General features: G+C 41.7%; 1 protein-coding gene across 1 annotated transcript in view; it reads left to right on the top strand.

Annotated features, from left to right (window-relative positions):
- The first annotated feature begins 12,347 nt into the window (after positions 1–12,347).
- Positions 12,348–16,376, top strand: part of SACK1C (scaffolding CK1 anchoring protein C) — a 60,050-nt gene continuing 56,021 nt past the window's right edge. The window contains exon 1 of the mRNA XM_089690641.1: positions 12,348–13,093. Within this exon, the coding sequence (XP_089546767.1) occupies positions 12,593–13,093 (501 nt within the window). The 5' untranslated portion in view covers positions 12,348–12,592. The remainder of the gene's footprint in view (positions 13,094–16,376) is intronic.

Here is a 16,376-nt window from a genome sequence, read left to right as displayed (position 1 = left end):
TCGCGTAAAAGCCGGTGCTTGTAGTTACATGCATACATGTCTATTTTTGTTTGTGACAATAGGCGCATGCACGTGTAATCACAAGCACTGGTACTTACACGCGATTACAGGCACACAGTGTATTTTTTAATAGAGTAACATTGACAAATGTACGGTACAGCTGGGGCTTCCAGGCGCAGTAAATATTGGTGTGATTTATGCTGTACGGCTCTACACCTGTATGTACAACTGTGTGCCTTTGGCCTAAGGTGATTGTAGCTCTATTAGTCTACTTACAACAACATCGTTGAGTTTATGTTTATGATTATTATTATCATTCTTTTTAGTTTAGCTCCTACATAACCAAGATCTAAATAAATATTACCACCTTCCCACCCGGCCTATAGCAGATTGATGGCTGGGCGAGACATTCCTCGTTGTGACTGGGCGTCATGACATCCTGTCAAAATGAGCCACGCAGCAGCGCAATCTGTCACCGGCTGTTTCCACGGGACAAAGCCGATGACATATCACTACACCAGCCCGTTGCCAGTGTCATGTGATCACTATGACCAATCACAGCAGATCACATGTCAGTTGTATACAATGGATGGCTTCCTGTCATGCCATCCATTGTATACAATTATGTTAGCTGTGACTGGTCAAGCAGGGGTGTATTTACCACAAGGCAAACAAGGCACTTGCCTAGGGCGGAATTTTTCAGGGGGGCAGCACCTCCCCCCAGAAGAAGGGATGAAATAAGGGGAACACCATGGGAACCAGGTGGGATCTGAGAGAGGCTGCTTGATGGTGTATGTAGAGCCTGACTCTCATTCCCAGGGATGTCCGGAGCTGTGAAGATGAGTGTCTCTCTATTGCTGGGGGGGGGGGGGTTAGAGGAAGGCTCCTGGGTGGGATGCAGGGGTGTTTTTGGTCAATGTCAGGCTTTCTTTGCAGGAGGGGGAAGGGGGGGTTGTGTTGGTTGGTGTCTGAGGAGGCAAACGATTTTTGTGTTGCCTAGGGTAGCACAAAACCTAAATACACCACTGTGGTCAAGGCAGTCACATGATACAGACAGGACCAATCACAGCCCATCTGTATCATGTGATCAGCGTTGCCCAATCACAGCTAATCACAACAAAAGACTGAATGAATCAGTTTCTTTCAGTAACAATGATTGCAAATATCAATGAAATACATTGGTATTAGCAATCATAATGTGTTTAAAAAAAAAAACAAAATCCTGATCACTTGCCCAGAGTAGTTCAATGTTACTATGGTAACACTGTATTGCTTTGGTCACAGTGTGCTGAAAAATAAAATAGTAAAAAAAAGAAAAAAAATGATAAACAATTAAAAAAATAATATAAACATTTGAAAAAAATACAAATTCAATTATTATTTTCACCAAAGAAATGTAGTAGAATACATTTTGAGCTAAATTTATGCAGAAATGTTACTTATTTGCAAAATTTTACAACAAACGAAGAAAAGTGTATATTTTTTCAAAAGTTTCAGGTGTTTTTGTTTTATTTAGCAAAAAAATGAAAATCCCAGTGGTTAATTAAATACCACCAAAAGAAAGCTCTATCTGTGTGAAAAAAATGATAGAAATTTAATATGCGTACAGTGTTGCATGACCACGCAATTGTCATTCAAAGTGCGTCAGCGCTGAAAGCTGAAAATTGGCCTGGGCAGGAAGGGGGTATAAGTGCCCGGTAGGCAAGTGGTTAACAACCAAACCCAGTTTTCTCTTATGTTCATTGACAGACACAACTCTTCTAATCCTGACTATAGGGATATATCGCCACCTACTGGAGTAGGGCACTAGGCAGAAAAGGAATGCAGCACCGCCTATGGGCAGTCCTAGCTAAACTCCCTCTCTGCTATAGGCAATCCTGTCATTTCTGCCTAGTGTCTTCAGGAGTATGGACTTGTTGTTTCTGTTGGGACTTTTGGTCCCACAGCTTTTTCCTATTTTTATGGAATTTTGGCTTTTTTCATGCGAAGATCATCTATCAACAGTCGGGCTGGGTAATCTAGATCCACTGGTCACCCTATCTGACCAATGTATGGATGCAAATTGCACCGCCAAAAATAGCATGTGACTTGAACAAGAATTCAATTCCTGTCCAAATCGCATGTGGTATTGCCACTGCTCCTGTGTGATCCCAGGAGAGGTGCGGGAAACCTCCCAGCACCAGACCCATGCTGTCAAAGTAGGAAAAGGTGGTGATTTGAAATCCCCGCGGCTTTCTCTCAACTCAATGCAGGGATGACAGTATGGGCTAGACAGCTTTTGATTGGTCAGCACCGTCAACAGAGAGCCTAAGCCAGAGGTGGTAAAACTGAGTTCCACCAAGTTTGAACTGAAAAAAAAGCCTCTCCAGGACCCTCCAGGGTAAAAGCCTCATTCAAGGAGCTCTTGCCCTAAACTAAAACGCTTTTTGAAACCCACTCTAGCCCCCACCTCCATAAGGATCAGGAAGTCTGCAACTTGCTCTCCTGGGTGCAGGACTATCTCTCCTCAGCCTTCTGCCCTGGTGTGGGGTGTGTGGTTCCCATGCCCAGGGGCGGACTGACAACTCATGGGGCCCCCAGGCAATAGCGGATCATGGGGCCCCTGTGTCCTTGCCCAAACTCAAAAAAGCCTATGAAAAAGGTACCAGGGGCATCTCATGGGGCCCCCTACTGACCCCGGGCCCTCGGGCAGTGCCCAAGTTTCCAAATGGTCAATCCGCCCCTGCCCATGCCCCATCTACACTAGGGTTCCTTCCAACCTGGCTTATATGTGGGCACTGACTCACCTCTGATATCACTACAGGAGGGCTCTAACTAAAACGGGCCTAGCACCTGATCACTATAAACATCACATTCAGCACTCACACACAAATCCTTTGTGCAAAGATGAACATAAAAGAATTAAATGACATGTATAACAATAAGAGTCTAGTCCAACTCATTCAATGGAGAAATGGATGCCGCTCAACTGACCCCAGGAGTACGGTGTATGCTGCTCTCATCACGCCCACTGACGCGTTTCGTTCCGGCCACTGGGGCTTGATCATAGAGGTTGTGAGGATGTTGGGAGCCAGATAATGTGCATCATTGACTGTGAAAGAAAAACAGGTGTGTATGCGTGATTGTGAGAGACTAAGAAAACATGTTGCAGATGAAAGGAGAGAAGAAAAAAGAAAAAAATGGGGAGAAAATAATACTGAGGGAAAAAAAGGAAATTGTGTTGTGCGGTTTCCATTGTGACTTTACATTGAGACTTTGATGTGATTTTGGCAGTTGAGTTTGGCTTTGACTGTTGCAGAACTTTCACATTGATAAGATTAAGATACGATTTCCATGCAATTTTTTGCAGTCTGTGGCCCTCAGGTTGCATAAAAGCCACATTAAAGTGGTACAGTAACCTTTTTAACCACTTGAAGTCCGGACACTTTCACCCCCTTCCTGTCCAGGCCAATTTTCAGCTTTCAGTGCTGTCACACTTTGAATGACAATTGCGTGGTCATGCAACACTGTACCCATATTTTTTATGCATTTTTTTGAGACAGATAAAACTTTATTTTGGTGGTATTTATTCATCACTGGCATTTTTATTTTTTTTGCTATATAAATGAAAAAGTCCAAACATTTTGAAAAGTGTTTTTTTTGCAAATAATCTTTCTTCATAAATCTTGGCCAAAATTTATTCGGTTATCTTTTTAGTAAAAAAAAAAAAACAAATTAGTTTATAACCAAATATTATAATTTTTCAAACTTTTTTTTACATTTTTATTTTTTTTTATATTATTTGTTTTTTGTTTTTTTTTAACATACTGTCACCCTAGCAGTACAGTGTTACCATAGTGACACTGTACTACTTGTGGGGGGTGATAAAGATTTTTTTTTTCTTTTACACTGATTTATTTTACACCCATAAAGGCTGTAATAGCAATCATTTCATTCTTGCAGCCAATGAGAAATAATGTGAGAGCTGTGATTGGTCACAGCTTGTCACATGGTACAAGGCTGTTGTGAATAGCCTTGTACGATGTGACCTCTGTGATCATTCACAGATCTCACAAGTAGTAAGCAATGATGTCAGAAGTGACATCTTGCTTACTACTATTCATGTGATCACTGATTGGCCAATTCACATGATCAGGACCTCACACAGAGGTTCCGTACAACAGTCCGTGTTCAGTGGGCACTGCAATTTGGTGCCGCACGCTCCCAGGGAGCACACACAGTCTGAAAATGTGTGCGCCGTGTATGAACGGTAACCCGCTCCTGCACTGCTCCCGCCCAGCCGTTTATGTACATGGGCTGGACGGGAAGTGGTTAAAGTCGCCGCAACTTTAAGCCACATAGATTTGAACAGCTTCCATTGAAATACATGGGCTGCACCTTGTCATACAACTTTATGTGTCCAAAGTCGCACGAAAAGTCGTGCAAGTGTGAATGGGGCCTAAAACAAGACACTTACTCTGTATGACCAGCTGCGTGTTGCTTCTGAGCTGTGATGCTTCAATGCTGCTATTTCAGTGCAATCATGTGTGTGCCTAATGACAGGTACAATAGGAGTTGTCAGTATGCTGGAACACTAGCTAGCTACACCGGCCTACAAGGGGTTAATGCTACATGCAGAATTTCGCAGATCATTCAGAAATTGGTGACTTCTGTAAGCTGCCTAATATCCACAAGCTGGAAAACCCAGGCAGACTCATAGGAAAAGGTATGAATACACCTAACCTCTTCACAACCGTGTTATAGCCAAATGATGGCTACAGCGCCATTGTCCAGTTCTGGGAGGGCGTCATATGACTTCCTCCCAGAACCTGCCCTCCCGCGCATCCCCAGCGGCGCACACCTGGCTCTGTCCATGATTGGACACAGCCGATCACATGATGAGGTAAAAGGCCAATCACAGCGGTCTTTTACCACGTGATCAGCTGTATCCAATGACACAGCAGATCACCGGTAAATGCAGTTATTGGCAGCACTTTCCTCACACTGTCACAGCATGAGGAAAGTACTGCTGATAACCAGCAAATGTCACAGAGCAGATCGGCACTGATAACCAGGGCATTGATGATCAGTGCCCAGCAGTGCCACCAATCAGTGCCCAGCAGTGCCTCCCACCAGTGCCCAGTGCCACCCACCAGTGCCAGGCAGTGTCACCCATCAATGCCCAGCAGTGCCACCCATCAGCACCCCCCATCAGTGCTGCCCAGCAGTTGCGCCCATCAGTGCTCAGTAGTGCTGCCCACAATATTAGAGGTCAGCATAGGCTTTATAGGATGTAATGGCGTTTATCGATTCTACTGCGCCTGGAGTGAGACTTCACCAACATGCAAATGTGACCACCAGCTGGCAGAGGTCAGCAATGAGGGGGATGCAGATGTCACATTTCTAGGAGTGCACATGAGTGCAATAGAGCGGTATTAAACCCAAAAACAAAAATGTGGCAGCTTACTAATCATTAGATGTGGTGGCTGCATTCGTTTTTTTTTCTTTCCCTTGGCTTTCTTCACTCTGTTTTCACACCACTCTGGACGAATGAGCACAGGAGGCACAGCAGGCAGCCGTCTTGGGGGAAGGTGAGTATTAAATGTATTAGCAGATTTGAATACACTAACAACTGAAGACAAACTCCAACTAACACTTTTTCATGAGTAGCAGCATCCGTTTTTGTTTTCCTTTTGGGATAAAGGTTTTACATGAAAAAAATGAAAGCTGATCATTTTAATCACCCATAACAGTGTTAAATGGTTTGTCTTATCCCTGTAAACTGATACATTGTGCTGGGGGTCTTGAGCTTCAGAAAAACAACAGACTTACGGGCTGGATCACCAGATAAAAATAAAAGAAAGAAAGCCTAAAAAAGAAAACCAATGCAGCCATCACATATAAGGATTGGTAAGATGCGATATAATAAATGTTAGCTTTTGGGTTTATTACTGCTTTAAGCTGGCTTCACACTTGTAGAATTTAGGATGAAATTGTTCGTTTTAGGAATGTCAATTTGATTTTCTAATAATTAGCAGGGTCAAATTGACGTTCATTTTCGTCTGCAGTGATAAGAAGGAGGAGGATGGAAATTTTTCTTGAAGGAACACATTTCTAAATCAGTTGGGCAGCTGAACCGCAGTTATACTGCCCATCTGTACTGTCCCAATTCCACTGGACAGGGCGGTACAGCTGCAGTACTTTGCACCCCATATTAAAAATGCTGTGGCCACCAAGCAAAGTCTGACAGGTGGTACTGCCTGTCAAATTCTCCCATTGAGTTTAAAGTGTTACTAACCCCCCGGTCACATCAAGCCCAACTTTGAAATCGTGCGACTTACAGTGAAGTTGTACGATTTCAAAGTCGGGTGAGATGCCGATTTCAGGTGCGATTTGCAAGATATCTGACACAGACGTCTATGCAAATCGCACCAAAAGTAGTACATGTATTACTTTAGAAATCAGTGCGGCTCCAACCAAGTCGGATATGACCGCTCTAATTGCGGACAGTAGGGTGTGACTTTTCATGCGATTTGCAAGTCGCTTAGCATGCAAATCGCACCCCATGTGACCGGGGTGTAAACCCCCAACAGTAAAATCAGTCTGTATGTGCAGTAAAGCATGCTTGGTATAATCACAGTAGAACCTAAGGGGTTAATCCTCTGCATTGTGTAAATGTTTGATCTTGTCTTCTCTGATCCTCCCCTTCTTCCAGTGTCCCCCCCCTCATATCTCCTGATGAGACAGTGTGTGGAGACACTCTGCACATGCTCAGTTTGGTGTGTATTGCAAGAGAGTTTTTTTTTTCTTAGGAGAGTGCATGTGATTAGCACAGGGCCAATCAGCACTGTCCAGACAGAGGTCAGGGGTTCTGCATCCTCCTAGAGCAAAATGAAAACTCCTCCCACAAACTTTAACCAGTGCTCTGCTGGACACTGATAGAAGTCACAAGACTGCTCTAAATGCTGATGGGAAAAGGTATTTAGCAGTTTATAGTTACTAAAATAATCGCATTTCCATGTTCTGTGTACTGTGGGAGAGCAGATATAGTGAGTGCAGGGTCCGGGGAGACCAGATATAGTGAGTGCAGGGTCCAGGGAGAGCAGATCTAGTGAATGCAGGGTCCGGGGAGACCAGATATAGTGAATGCAGGGTCCGGGGAGACCAGATATAGTGAATGCAGGGTCCAGGGAGACCAGATATAGTGAATGCAGGGTCCGGGGAGATTGGATATAGTGAATGCAGGGTCCAGGGAGACTGGATATAGTGAATGCAGGGTCCGGGGAGACCAGATATAGTGAATGTAGGGTCCTGGAAGACCAGATATAGTGAATGCAGGGTCCTGGGAGACCAGATATAGTGAATGTCGGGTCCAGGGAGACCGGATATAGTGAATGCAGGGTCCAGGGAGACCAGATATAGTGAATGCAGGGTCCAGGGAGACCAGATATAGTGAATGCAGGGTCCGGGGAGACCGGATATAGTGAACGCAGGGTCCTGGGAGACCGGATATAGTGAACGCAGGGTCCTGGGAGACCGGATATAGTGAACGCAGGGTCCTGGGAGACCGGATATAGCGAACAACGGGTCCTGGGAGACCGGATATAGTGAAAGCAGGGTCCAGAGAGACCAGATATAGTGAATGCAAGGTCCTGGGAGACCAGATATAGTGAAAGCAGGGTCCAGAGAGACCAGATATAGTGAACGCCGGGTCCTGGGAGACCGGATATAGTGAACGCCAGGTCCTGGGAGTCCGGTATATAGTGAATGCAGGGTCCTGGGAGACCGGATATAGTGAATGCAGGGTCCTGGGAGTCCGGTATATAGTGAATGCAGGGTCCTGGGAGACCGGATATAGTGAATGCAGGGTCCTGGGAGTCCGGTATATAGTGAGTGCAGGGTCCTGGGAGACCGGATATAGTGAATGCAGGGTCCTGGGAGACCAGATATAGTGAATGCAGGGTCCTGAGAGACCGGATATAGTGAATGCAGGGTCCTGGGAGAACGGATATAGTGAATGCAGGGTCCTGGGAGACCGGATATAGTGAATGCAGGGTCCAAGGAGACCGGATATAGTGAATGCAGGGTCCTGGGTTTAGTAACACTTTAACACCCCAGTCACATCGGGTGCGATTTGGCATGCAATTTGCATACCAGATGACTTGCAGATCATATGCCAAGTCCCACCCTATTGTCCGCTTTTAGAGCTGTCATATTGGTGCTGTTCTGACTTGGTCGGAGCCGCACTAATTTCTAAAATAGTGCATGCACTACTTTTGGTGCGATTTGAATAGATATCTGTGTCAGATGTCTTGCAAATCGCAACTGAAATTGGCATGTCACCGATTTTGAAATCGTGCAACTTCACTGTAAGTCACACAATTTCAAAATCGGCTTTGATGTGACCGGGGACTTATAGGACTGCGGCACAACTGAGTGCATTGGTAGTGCGGCATTATAGGGTTAAATCAGGCAGTGAGGAGGTGTTAGAACTTCTCACTGCCTGTCAAACACCCTCTGAAAAGTGATCTGAATGTGAATCGCTCTGCAGAGGACAAGTCTGAAAGCACCCTTAGGCTAGGTTCACACCATGAATTTTACAGTGCCTTTTCAGATTGGAAGAAACATACTACAGTCCATTTTACATTAGTTCTTATGGGTCTTCCCATCGGTGTGTTTATTTGGAAAGGTGCAAGAACGTTTTTTTACATGCAGCACGGTGTGTTTTTAGCTCCATAGACTTCAATAGAATTGCATTTTAAAAATGCATGAAAAATGCACATACATGCGTTACATACATTAAAAACACATCTATTCACACCTATGCAGTTTGCATTTGTGCAGTGCTTTTTGCAGTGCGTTTTTGCACATGAGTTTATGTGTTTTGTGTATTTTTTTCCAACTTGTTGCTGGGCACATTAAAACGCAAAAAGCATAAAAAATGCATTACTTGCATTTCTTGGTGCATTTTACTACAGGACAACAGACACCTCCTCCTAACAACATACCCAAAACGCATTAAAAATGCATAAAAAGACATAAAAAAGCACATAAGCCTAGGTTCACACCTATGCAGTTTGCGTTTCTGCAGTGCTTTTTGCGGTGCGTTTTTGCACATGCGTTAATGTGTTTTGTGTATTTTTTTTCCAACTTGTTGCTGGGCAGATTAAAATGCAAAAAGCATAAAAAATGCATTACTTGCATTTCTTGGTGCATTTTACTACAGGACAACAGAAACCTCCTTCTAGCAACATACCCAAAACGCATTAAAAATGCATAAAAAGACATAAAAAAGCACATAAGCCTAGGTTCACACCTATGCAGTTTGCATTTCTGCAGTGCTTTTTGCGGTGCGTTTTGTGTTTTTGCACATGCGTTTATGTGTTTTGTGTATTTTTTTCCAACTTGTTGCTGGGCAGAATAAAACACAAAACGCATATAAAAAGGCACTGCTTGCATTTCTGCAGAGTCTCCATTGAAGTCTATTGAACCAAAAATGCAATATTTTGCATTTAAAAACGTCCCTGACCCTTTCCAAAAAACGTACCAGGTAAAAACGTGGAGATGTGAACATGTCCCATAGGAAATCATGTTAAATGGACTGCTGTGCGTTTCTGCAAAACACAACGGACTAAAAAATGCAAAACACGCTGAAAAATGGGTCTTAAAAATGCATCAACTGCACGTGCATAGATACGAACCTAACCTGACGGTGTATATGGGTTTTGTTCAGGAACGCCAAAACATCCCATAAGTAACCGCTTGCCGACCGCCCTATAGCAGCTTTGCTGCTACAGGGCGGCCGCTCTGCGCAGAATATGTGTGTATATATATATATATATATATATACACACACATCTGCAGTTCCAGGTAGGGGGCACGTACCTACCCGCACTACCATTGGCTCCTGTACAGGTCAATCACCGGGTTCTGGCCAGCAATTCATGGTCGGAACTCGGTGATCCGCAGAGCAACTGACAGTAGAGAGATCTGTGTATGAAACACAGATCTCCCTCCTGAGGGGATGTGCTGGTTGTTATCTCCCTGCAAAGCACATCCCCTAGTAAACAGTAAAAACACGCCCTTTGATGGCGCCAGATGTTAACCCCTTCCTGCCTAGTGTTATTAGTACAGTGTCAGTGCCAGGGGCGGACTGACAACTCATGGGGCCCCCGGGCAATAGGGGATCATAGGGCCCCTGTTTCCTTGCCAAACTCAAAAAAGACTATGAAAAAGGTACCAGGGGCATCTCATGGGGCCCCCTACTGACCCCGGGCCCTCGGGCAGTGCCCTAGTTCCACAATGGTCAGTCCGCCCCTGGTCAGTGCTTTTTATTAGCACTGATCACTGTATTGGTGTCACTGGAGCTGTCAGTGGCAGTTAGTCAGTTCCCATCCAGTGGCAGTTAGGCCTGGTTCACACCAATGCATTGTGCTTTTTGTCCGTTTTGCAGTGCTTTTTTCAGTGTGTTCTTAGGTTTCTGCATGCAAGTTTTTTCAGCGATTTTACCACATTTTGCGTTTTTTCAGGTTTTTTTTTTTTCTTGGATAAACGGGATTTTTTTTGTTGCTGGGCAAAATACGAGACAAAAACATGTTACGTGCATTTCAGTAGCTTCTCTGTTGAACTCAATTGTAGCAAAAACGTGACATTTTGCGTTTACAAACCCTTTCCAAAAAATGCAGCAGCTCAAAAAAGCATAGACGTGAACATGTCCCATAAGAAACCATGTTAAATGGACTGTAGTGCATTTCTGCAAAAAGCCCTGAAAAACGCATTGGTGTGTCAGAATGCCCACTGTACGTTTGTAGACGCTATAATTTTCATGCAAACTAATTAATATACACTTATTGGGATTTTTTTTTTACCAAAACCTAGCAGAATACATTTTGGCCTATATTTATGAAGACATTTTATATATATTATTTTATTGGATATATTTTATAGCAAAAAGTAAAAAAAAATGGTGTTTTTCTTTTACATTTTTGGTTAAATTTTATAAAATGGGTAGCACAGTGGCTAAATGGTTAGCACTTCCATCTGGCAGTACTAGGGTCATTGGTTCCAATCCCAACCACTGCACCACCTGCCTGGAGTTTGCATGTTCTCCCTGTGTCTGCATGGGTTTCCTCCAGGTACTCCGGTTTCCTCCCAGACTTCAAAGACATGATGGTTGGTTAATTGGTTCCTGTCTAAATTGTCCCTAGTATGTATATGTATGAATGTGAGTTAGGGACCTTAGATTGTACACCCCTTGAGGGTTAGGGACTGATGTAAATGTACAATATATATGTAAAGTGCTGCGTGAATTGACAGCGCTATATAAGTACCTGTAATAAATAAATTTCCAAATGTTTTGCTCTTTTTTTCCTTTACAGCGCAAAAAAAAAAAAAATCAAATACCACCAAAAGAAAGCTCTATTTGCGTGAAAAAAAATGTATACATTTCATTTGTGTACAGTGTTGCATGACTGTGCAATTTAAAAATGTGTTTTTAAAAAGTCCTGGATTCTTTCCTAGATACACAGAATATAACTGGATACTAACATTTATAGGTAAAGTTGATCTAGGGAATATCCGATTGCCTCTAGGGGGATCAGGAAGGAATTTTTTCCCCTGCAGGATCAAATTGGATCATGCTTTGCTGGGCTTTTTTGCCTTCTTCTGCATCAACTGTGGGTATAGGATTATAACTTTTTTTTTTTATGTGGTTGAATTGGATGGACGTTTGTCTTTTTTCAGCCAGACTAACTATGTAACTATGACCGTGCGATTGTTAAAGTAGCAAAAAATGGCCTGGTTATGCAGGGGGATAAATTTTCTAGAGGGCGAGTGGCAAAATTTTAAAAGAAAATGAAGTTTTGAAGTACTTTCAGACAACATTCTCCTAGATTGTAAGCTCCCAGGATCAGGCCCTCCTAACCCTCTTGTATTGAACTGTATTGTAATTGTACTGTCTCCCTTTATATTGTAAGGCGCTGAGCAAACTGTTGGCGCTATATAAATCCTGTATAATAATAATAAAATAACATTTCATCAAATATACTGAGAGTTTTGAAAATCTACTGCCTTAGTGCAAATAAAGAAGTATTTCGGCCAGCACTGAACTATGTAGTGGAATAACACCAACATTACTAGAGACTCACTTTGCACATCGATGTTCCCCTGTCTCAGCCCTTATGTGGCATATAGTAACTAGAGCAACCATCTGATGGATTCAGCTTTGAATACTCCAATAAAGTGGCCGCATGCTGTCAGTAGGGCTTATCTATAGCCTGCTGGAACAAGTTGGATAGTAACTGCTACAACAGTTGAGGAGGGGTGGAGAAAACTCAACAAACAGGTAGCTGAATGGGGGAAGGGCAACACTGGGCTGTGCGATTGCAAAGCTAGGCAGTAAAAAGAGTTTAGCAGGCAGTATGAGGAAGTCCATTCCACAATTACAGGAAAGACCATGTGGAAACACAGCACATCTGATATTCTCTAGTGACAAGTAGACCGAAAGCTATTTGGACAGCTGATCTTATATATAAGGCTTAGCAGGAACATCCGCTAGGCAGAAACCAAAGCTGGGTGCATCGGTTTTGGGAAGCGTGCCTTTCATCTGACAGCCATGCTCAATCCGGAGGTAAGAAGTAGAGCGAGGTCCTTCGGCCAACTGAAAAGTAGAGTGGAAGAGCTGAAGAACCCTTGGAGGCAAAGTTCCCCGTTAGTTCTCAATTACAATGAGTCTGCCCGACTGGCCACCGACGCTCTGGTGGAGCAAGGAGAAAAGGCGTACTTCCAAGCCCTGACCGACGAGAAAGAACTGCCGTTCCTCTCAAGTTTAGATATAGAATACATCTGCAGGAATACCAACATCAACAACAAATCCCAAGACACCATGTTGGAGAAGGATGGCGACGGTGTCATTGACAACTGTCCTTCAGAGCTGACGTCCGGCACATACTTTCCTTTAATGTCTGACATCGATGTGCCCGTTTTAGAGCTGGGCTGGCCTGAAATCCCTCTGCTCACCCGCAGTAAAGGGACAGAGGTACAGGTTATCTTCCAGAAGCACAGAAACAACGAAATCAAGGATCTGATCAGATCCCTCATTAACAAGGCAAAATCGGTAAGTTGACCAGCTTCATTATACAATGGCGATAATAAAAGAAAAGCTGTAATTATAAAGCATTTAACACAGGTCACAGCATTCTGAAGATTTCTTATAACTTTATATTTAAAGTGACACTAGACATCATGTTTCTTCTAAAAAAAAAAAATCAATGTATAAAATGATCCATTTTTAAAAGAATGTTGAATAAAGTGACATGAAACAATATCCTTATTTTCCAAAAATAATTCATTTTTAAAATAATTCATTTTATAAGGAATATTGACTAAAGTGACATGAAACAATATCCCTATTCCCTAAAAATTATCCATTTATAAAATATCCATTTAAAAAATAATTGTGTAAAAAAAGAACAATGGATAAAGCAGCACTAAGCAATATCTTTATACTCAGAATAATCCATTTATAAAAGGATATTGAATAAAGTGGCACTAAACAATATCTTTATACTCCAAAAATAATCAATTTATAAAAGGATATTGAATAAACTGACATTAAACAATATCCTTACTCTCCAAAAATAATCCATTTTTAAAAAAATCTATTTATAAGGAATATTGACTAAAGTGACATTTAACAATATCCCTATTCCCTAAAAATAATCAATTTTATAAAATATCCATTTAAAACATAATAATCGTGTATAAAAGAACAATGAATAAAGGGGCATTAAGCAATATCTTTATACTTTAAAAATAATCCATTTATAAGGAATATTGAATAAAATGACATGAAACAACATCCCTATTCCCCAAAAAGTATCCATTTATAAAATATCCATTTAAAAATGAATAATTGTGTATAAAAGAACATTGAATAAAGTGGCACTAAACAATATCCTTATTCTGCAAAAATAATCCATTGATAAAAGGATATTGACTAAAGTGACATGAAACAATATCCTTATTCTCTAAAATAATCCATTTATAAAATAATTCATTTCTAAAGAGTATTGAGTAAAGTGACACAAAACAATATCCTTATTCCCCAAAAACAATCTATTTTGATAATAATAATGTATAAAACAATATTGAATAAAGTGACACTAAACAATATCTTTATTATTCAAAAATAATCAATTTTACGGATGAATAATCATGTGTAAAAGAATACTGAATACAGTCACACTAAACAATATCCTTATTCTTCAAAAATAATCCATTTATAAATAATCATGTATAAAAGAATATTGAATAAAGTGGCACCAGAAAAGTCTTTTGTTCTCCAAAAATGTATAAAATATCCATTCATAGAATAATAATCATTTTATAAAGAAGATTGAATGCATTGACACTAAACAATATCCTTATTCTTCAAAAATAAGATAAAAAAAAAATGTTGACAATAGTGACACTAAATTATATCTTTATTTTTTTAAACATAAACCATGCTCATCCACTACATAAAGTTATAGTTAATAGTGTTTTTGTTGTGTTTTTTGTTTTTTACTTAAAATAACAAATATGTCTATACTTACCTGCTCTGTGCAATGCTTTTGCACAGACCAGCCTTTATCCTCCTCTTCTGGGGTCCATCGCTGGAGCTCCTGCCACCCTAGCTCTTCTGCAGGTGTCCCCACAGAAAGCCGCTTTCCATGGGGGCACACATATGGGCTCGCTCCCAAGCTGCCCTGTCTGCATCCATGCTATATGCACTCTACACATTCCATAGTACATGGTCCCTAGTCCATTTTAGAAGTGAGCAAGAGAGAGTGGCTAAGTTCCTGCATACAGTGAAACAGTGGAGAATAAACGTAGCCACCCTCTAACAGGAAGTCAGATCACAGGAGCAAAGAAAAATAATTTGGAGGGGGCTGAGGGCAATAGAAGGGACTTTTCCAGTTAAGAATACATACTTGGATAGAATTTCCTTTTTTTTTTTACATTTATTTATTTATCTTTTTCCCCCCAAGGTTTAGTGTCCCTTCAGGACTGTTGCTAGACACTCATACGAGCACAATGCCCTGATCTCCTTTGCTGTAATTGCTGTCTTTACCCCAACAATGGCCCTCTTGGCAAGCATTGTTTATTTCTGGACCTTCCTTCATACGCTTTAATTTTTGTATGCAATGTTGATGCAATTAATTTATTTTTCAGTAATGTCATCACATTTTTTAAAATTGCAGTTAGGAGTGTTTAATGTTGTGGTGGTTGTTGTGGTGTTTTGTTTTTGTTTTTTTTTTACAGTAAAGTGGGTTATATTTGACCCAGATATGATCCAACTCTATATTTTATATACCAATGAAAAGCATTCCGGAGCATCATAGTTACATAGTTAGTCAGGTTGAAAAAAGACACAGGTCCATCTAGTTCAACCAATAGTGTCATTTGCTTCTGTGTGGATTCTTCAGAATGTACGTAAGGTGTGATGGAAACTGTGACATTGCAAGGAATTTTGGGGGGATGACTGCAAATTGTGTCTGAACCCAAGATCAAAAATGTAATGTATTTCAGTACTTAGATGTCATGGCTGCATTAGTGTTCTCTTTTCAGGTTTTGTTCTATAGTTTTTATCTGTATTCCTGCCAGTAACCCACTTCCTGTCTCTATGGTGACAACAGTACTGTATCTACTGAAGAGTATGTTGTCCCCTTCTGGAACAGAACTACAGAATAGTGCTTTCTTTCCATACCAGGGGGGGTTTTGTAGTCTCTTTCCATACCAAGGCGGTGTTTTGTAGTCTGCTTTCTTTCCATACCAGGGGGGTGTTTTGTAGTCTGCTTTCTTTCCATACCAGAGGGGTGTTTTGTAGTCTGCTTTGTTTCCATACCAGAGGGGTGTTTTGTAATCTGCTTTCTTTCCATAACAGGGGGTGTTTTGTAGTCTCTTTCCATACCAGGGCGGTGTTTTGTAGTCTGCTTTCTTTCCATACCAGGGGGGTGTTTTGTAGTCTGCTTTCTTTCCATACCAGAGGGGTGTTTTGTAGTCTGCTTTGTTTCCATACCAGAGGGGTGTTTTGTAATCTGCTTTCTTTCCATAACAGGGGGTGTTTTGTAGTCTCTTTCCATACCAGGGCGGTGTTTTGTAGTCTGCTTTCTTTCCATACCAGGGGGGTGTTTTGTAGTCTGCTTTCTTTCCATACCAGGGGGGTGTTTTGTAGTCTGCTTTCTTTCCATACCGGGGCGGTGTTTTGTAGTCTGCTTTCTTTCCATACCGGGGCTGTGTTTTGTAATCTGCTTTCTTTCCATACCGGGGCGGTGTTTTGTAGTCTGCTTTCTTTCCATACCGGGGCGGTGTTTTGTAGTCTGCTTTCTTTCCATACCGGGGCGGTGTTTTGTAGT

The sequence above is a fragment of the Staurois parvus genome, unplaced genomic scaffold (assembly GCF_062004578.1).
Source record: "Staurois parvus isolate SC_StPar_1 unplaced genomic scaffold, SC_StPar_1.0 ptg000538l, whole genome shotgun sequence".
In the NCBI taxonomy this organism is placed as follows: Eukaryota; Metazoa; Chordata; class Amphibia; order Anura; family Ranidae; genus Staurois; species Staurois parvus.
Note: the sequence above shows the minus strand (reverse complement) of the source record. Positions and strands in the feature narration are given on the sequence as shown.